This window comes from Neophocaena asiaeorientalis, unplaced genomic scaffold, assembly GCF_003031525.2.
Source record: "Neophocaena asiaeorientalis asiaeorientalis breed wild unplaced genomic scaffold, Neophocaena_asiaeorientalis_V1.1 scaffold964, whole genome shotgun sequence".
Lineage (NCBI taxonomy): Eukaryota > Metazoa > Chordata > Mammalia > Artiodactyla > Phocoenidae > Neophocaena > Neophocaena asiaeorientalis.
In genome coordinates, this window is record NW_020175787.1 from 143502 (window position 1) to 149501 (window position 6000).

Below are 6000 nucleotides of genomic sequence, written 5' to 3' on the forward strand. Positions count from 1 at the left end.
GAGATGAGGCCCAACGTCTCCTCCTAGACTCCTCCTGTGTCTCTGCTGAAGAGACCCCACTCCTAGTTTGGTTGAGTGTCATAGCCACTCAGGAAACTTGTCCAAAATATACATAACCAGGCCCCCTCTAAGGAGTCTGATAACTAGGTCTGGGCTGGGGCCTGGGCATCTTTATTTTAAACACTATCCCCAGGTGATTCCAAAGCAGAGACAGGTGTGGGAACCACTCCTCTAAGTGGCCTCAGAAGTCCTGCTTGTGCCCACAGCTTCCCAGTGACTGGCCTATTCGGCTCCTTCATGCTGATAGAGAAACTGAGGCAAAGGCAGACACACAGCTGAGCCCAGAATTCGAGTCTTTGGGCCTTGCCATTCAGCCTATTCTAGCTTTGGGGGCATTTGTCATTTCCCCTGTATAATCGACTGTGGAACCAAGGGAAGGAGAGAGGAACATGTAGACTGTCTTCTCCTTCTTTCAGCTCTAAGCCTGGAGTCTTAAAGACTCACACTCATAGAAGGTTACAGGCCAAGACCGACACTTGCATTGAGCAGACAAGAACCTGGGGTCCAGAGACGGGCAGCGATCCACCCAAGGTTGCTCAGCTAGCTACTAGCAAAGAAGAGGCTGGAACCCCCAGTGCAGGCCCTCTCCTCTGTCCAGGTCTCCAGGTACCCACAGCCTGATGGCTCTTCAAAGGCTTATCCTGGAAGCACTTACATCTGAGAGGCCAGGAGGCTCTCCCCTTGCTGCTCTGTGTGGGGAGCAGAGGGGAGACCTGAGATGCCTCCGGGTAGGCCTTTGCCAGTGGGAGGCACTGGATATTCTCCAAGTGTCCTCAGGTCTAAGTCTGGGCTTTCTGACTCCAAGATCCAGGAGCCTCTGAGCGCCAGGAGCCTTAGATCCTATCCTGTCCTCTCCATCCAGGGCCTCTGCATGGAGGTGGCTCACTGGGCATTTCCAGTGTAAGTGCTCACAGCCCCTGCCTCTGCCCCAGCTGGCCCCGGGCAGTGTGACTCCTGCAAGGCAGCAGCCTGCAGCCAGCCCCTCCTTCCCTGCCCTGTCCGCCTAGCGTTGGCCTCACTCCTGGCTGGAGCCGGGCCAGGCACAGCGTGTGTTGGAGGGGACAGGCCCACACAGCTCGGCTGTCGGCGGAAACCTGAGGAGCAGCATGAGGGCCAGGAGGTTCCAGGCGGGACACGAGGAGGCAACACAGAGCAGAGACTGCATCAAATTCGGACGCACAGTGACAGGATGGGACATGGGGGAGAGGGGTCATGACGCACGGATGGGACACCAACAGGGGGCAGTGAGTGGGGTTGAGGGGTGGGAGCGGTCAGCCCCTCTTCATGAAAGTAGAGGCCTAGGAGTGGCTGGGACCGGGGGCATCGCTTCTTGGTGATAGAAAGACTCGATTTTCCTGAATCACGAAATGATGATGACACTAATAATAACCCTACACCGACCAGCATGTTAGTTTCATTTAGAAAGTGAACTGTCACCAAAAGTAGAGTCACATCTCTTAGAACCACGTGAAGAACATGGTTCTAAGGTTGGCAGGGATGGTAGAAACAGAGGATGGTCAAAGTTAGCCTTGAAAAGCCCTTAAAAGCCCATAAAGTACAGTATTGTGTCATATCTTGAACTCCAACCCGCCAGTTTTTCCTCCAGCGTTGGAACCGATCACTGCTTCTTCAGTGAAGCCCCAGGTGGAATCAGTGGTCCGTCTCTAGGGACCGAGTTGTAGTTCCTGCTTTGGCCGAGCACATGTTGGCTACAGGAGCATCCCAATGCGACTCCACCAGGCCCAGCCCGGTGGGAGCCTCTCACCAGCCTCCCTGAAAACAGCGCTTCTCCTCTTGCACAGATGACGGAACTGATGGCCCAGGTCCCCAAGGGAGGGAACAGTGGGGCCCAGGCTCAAACCCCTGGCTTCTTGACTTGAGGTCCATTTTCAGTCATAGTAAAAACATGAATGGACCTCCCTCCTCTTGCAGGCCGGGCTCCCCAAATCCTGGGCAAATCCCCCTGGGTTACTCCCGTCTTCCGGCTGGATGTCCCTGTTCCTCCATCCCAAGGAAGGGGAGGAGGTTGAGCTGCAGAGAAAGGGTCAGGCCAGGAATAGCCTTTGAGTGTCTCTTCCTCCACACCCAGGCCACCCTGAGAAGTCACTGAGGGTCTGTCCTGTCCTACAGGAAGCAGCGGTTTCTTCAGCTGTGCCCACTGGAAGGCCCTGCAGTGACCAGCCAGAGCCCCGCCACGCTACGAGATGCCCTTGCCCTCAGACAGCCTCCGCCTCCTGGCCTTGCCCAGAGAGGAGCCAGACAACAGCTTCGTCCCACGACCCAGCCTGAGGGAGGCCCTGACCAGGGCTTTGCCAGGGCTACACCCGAGTGCCAAGCAGACGGCGGCAGCCCTCCTGCAGCCCCTCCTCCTCCACCTACCTGGGCCGCAGCCCACTAGCGCCTGTGGCCTCTGCCCCATATCCCCCAAATATGATTTTCCCCAGGGGACCCAGTACCCCCAGTGTCTACACACTAGGGCCAGATTGAGCCCCAGCTGCTCCAAGCCTGCCCCCTTCCCCTGCAAGTTGCACATCGCTCCATCACCCTTTCAAATTGGGAGGGGAGGGGGGTGACTCATGGATAACCCAAAACAGCAGGTAAGCCAAAACTCAATTCTGGATTCCATTACAGCATTGGGGATGGCTGTGTGTCAACTGTATAAATTGGGCTGGCTTTAGATCTGTTTTCCAAGTATTTTCTCTAGCAAACTTCAAGAGAAATCTTACCCGAAAGTCCAACACGTAAAGCAGAAAAGATAATACTACTGACTAGCATCTCATGAGCATGTATCGCACGCCAGCACCATGCTAAGTCCTCAATGCACAGTATCTTAGTTCATCCTCACAGACAGCCCTGGGAGGTGGGAAACCCTGCTCACCCGTTGCTTGAATGAGGAAACACAGGCTCAGGAGATTCAAATAATGGGCTGTAAGCTCACCCAGGCTCTCTCAGCCACTGCGATGGCTGGTCCACGGAGCTGTTCAGGCTGAAGTGGGTGTGAGAAGCCCCCAATCCTCTCTGCTTGGCGTCCCCCTTCCAATCCCTCCCCATCTGCTGCCAGAGGTACCTCCCCAGAACCTTTGGGCTCCAAGGAGTTCCATTTGTAAACCACTGGCTTTGACTGATAACCAAATAATTACATATTCCTCAAGCACCCAAGATGAGAAGGGAAAATGATTTTTTCTTGTTTGTTTGTTTTTAAAGTTGAAATCTTGGAAATCATGGAGTTCACAGCCCTCCCCCCTCCCACTGTACCTATGGGGAAACTCAAGCCCCCAGAGGGCCAAGGGCAGAGAGGAGGGCCATATCCTGGCCTCAGGCAGACAGCCCAGATCCCCTCCCATGCCACCCCCGGCAGACCAAAGCCAGGGGCCTGAGACCCTAAATGCCACTACAAACCAAGCCGTGAAGCCACCAGCCCACCTGAGTGGCTGTGTTTGGAAAGCATCCCACACCTTCCAGTGTCCTGGGCACAGCCCAGCCCTGGGGCCCTGGCCAGGCAGGGCTCTGAGCCCAGAAAAAGGCAGGGTCTCGAGAGAGGAGAGTCCACAAGGCGAGCCAGTGGCAGGGGAGGAGGGAGCTGCAGAGAGTAGGGGACCAGGCAGAAAGTAGGGGACAAGGCCCCAGAGAGCAGAGGGAGAAGAGAGAGGAGGGAGGGAGGGGTCAGTGGGGTGTGGAGGAAAGCAGCTCGGGCATCAGGGGTGGGGACGGGGCAGGCCTGGGTCGGGCAGAGGAGGGGATTCTTAGCACTGAACCGGCAGGCCTTGATGGGGCTGGGTACCTCTGGGTATCAAAGCTAAGAGGATTGGCTGTCCATCCCCTGCAGGCTTTGTAGGCTGGACTGGGGCGTGCACTGGGTCAGGGGCCCATTCCAGCCAGCCTACACTCGGGAAGGAGGAGGTCACCCCTCATGACATCTCTGTCCCTTCTTTGCACCCACTCACTCACCAGTCCTCCAGAACCGCAGAAATCTCCTTTGACCGGCCCTCATGCCCACCCCAACCCCAGGCCACCTGCCTCTCCCACCCTCTTTCAACCCTCCCCTCCCCCACCTGCCCCCCGCCAATCCTGGTGGGAGGGTGGGCACCGTAGCCCAGGTCCGGGTCTGGGGATGCCAGGCTGCACGGGTGAGCACATCTGCCCAGAACACCATCGGCAAGGCCTGGCTCTTGTCCCAGCCCTGCAAGCCAGGACCTGTGGGCGGAAACGCTGTCAGAGGCAGACCCTGCCGTGCTGGCCGGGACTTACCTTCACACCATCGTTCTTCTTGTTTCCTCCACTCTTCCCGCCTGCAGAGGAGAAAAAGTAGAGGGTTACCAACACCAGGCAGGGCACCAGGGCCCACAGGGCGAGGAAGAGCAACATCCACGGGTAGCGGAGGGCACAGAGCCGGAGCAGCGACGTGGGGAGACCTCCTCCCCTCCCTCCTCTTCCTTCCTGGGCAGCCCTGGGTCTGCCGGTGGCCCGTTGGGTGGGAGTGGGCCTGGGTTCTCAGCAATCTCAAGTGTGACCCTCTGGCTCCATGGGTTGAGGGAGGTGCCCGATGTGTCCCAGGACCGTGGGATTGCTGTTTCAGTCTGGGGATTCCCTCCAGATCCTGGTCACCACCCGTGCTAGTGGTGGCCAACCCGGAGGCCCAGCTGCCCAGCCCGGGGCTGGACGCTCCCTCCCCGCCCCGGCCGGCTCTAATTTTAGCCCCATGCTGCTGCGGAGGTCATGTGTCAGCCCTGCCTACTCACTCTGGACAGCTGCAAAGCTGCATTTTGCTGGTGATAAGAAGCAGATGCCCCCGCTCTGGGGCCCACCCCTGCCAGAGCACCCATCCCCTGCAGAGGCCTCCCTACCCTCAAACACCAGAGCCCCACACTGGGGCTGGCTGTGTCCCTGGTGGCTGGGAAAAGCAGAGCAACAGCTCTCAGGGAGGCCCCACCTGTCATTTCCCATTCCCTTCCTTCTCACCTCTTGGTCAGAGACCTTGGAGAGGGCATCAGTCAGGAAATGGGATCAATGACCAGCCCTGTGCAGCCTGACACCTGGCTGCTTCAAACCTCAAGCAAATGGCCTTAAGTTAAAGCAGACAGTATCTATAAAGTGCTTAGCACAGCACTTGACGTGTATGTAGTAGATGCTCAGTAAATGGTAGCCACTGTAAGTCCTTTTCCTGGCGGCCTGGAGAGAGCGAGCTGGGGAGGAGGGGTGGTACTGGACATTGATGCCCCAGAGGCTTGGAGGGCTGGGGCTCATGGCTTCTCCAGCTCCCCAGTCATCCTCACATTTCCACCTATGACCCCTCTCAGGCTCTCATGCAACTTTTCCCTCTTGCGAAGCAAGGCAGTGGCGGGGTTGGGGGAGTACCTCTGGATCCCGAAGCTGAGACGAATGGCCAGCCATCATCATGGGCTTTGTGAGCTAGACCAGGATGCACAGCAGCAGGGAGAGGACTTGCCCCCCAAGCCTCCAAGGAGGCCCCTCTCAGCTCCAGCCCACTATTACAGGACTGTGGGTCCCGTGAAGCCACATATTCTGATTTTCAAGAGAAGTCAGTAATCTGGGATTTTCTATGAAATCTCCTGGTTTTTAAGTGCTGGAAACTCTTGCCAGAAAAAATTTGTTAAACACCACTGGTGCCCCCAAGCACATCGAGAGAGAGAGAGAGAGAGAGAGAGAGAGAGAGAGAGAGTGAGAGAGAGAGAGAGGGTGAGAGAGAGAGAAAATACAGAATACTACAACTTTAGCTTTGGAAGAAACTTAGAGGTCACCTAATCTAATCCTCTAGCTGATGGTAAGAGAGAGAGAGAGAGAGAGAGAGACTAACCCTGGGCTCTGTTTTGTGAGCTCTGGACTAGAGTGCCCTAGGGGCACTTCAGTTGTTAAAAAAAGACTCTGACTGCCTGGGTGGCTCAGCTTTCAGTTTAAGGAACTGCAGGATCCTTGTCTGGG

The 6000-nt window shown here is 56.7% G+C and overlaps 1 protein-coding gene across 2 annotated transcripts in view; it reads right to left on the bottom strand.

Annotated features, from left to right (window-relative positions):
* The window catches only part of CAMK2A (calcium/calmodulin dependent protein kinase II alpha), a 63856-nt gene that overhangs the window by 16483 nt on the left and 41373 nt on the right, over nucleotides 1-6000 (bottom strand). For both annotated transcript variants that reach the window (XR_003001409.1, XM_024732251.1), the window contains exon 13: nucleotides 4309-4349. Coding sequence is in view for 1 of the 2 variants with exons in the window: in XM_024732251.1 (XP_024588019.1) it covers nucleotides 4309-4349 (41 nt within the window). In the remaining variant the exon portion in view is untranslated. The remainder of the gene's footprint in view (nucleotides 1-4308; nucleotides 4350-6000) is intronic.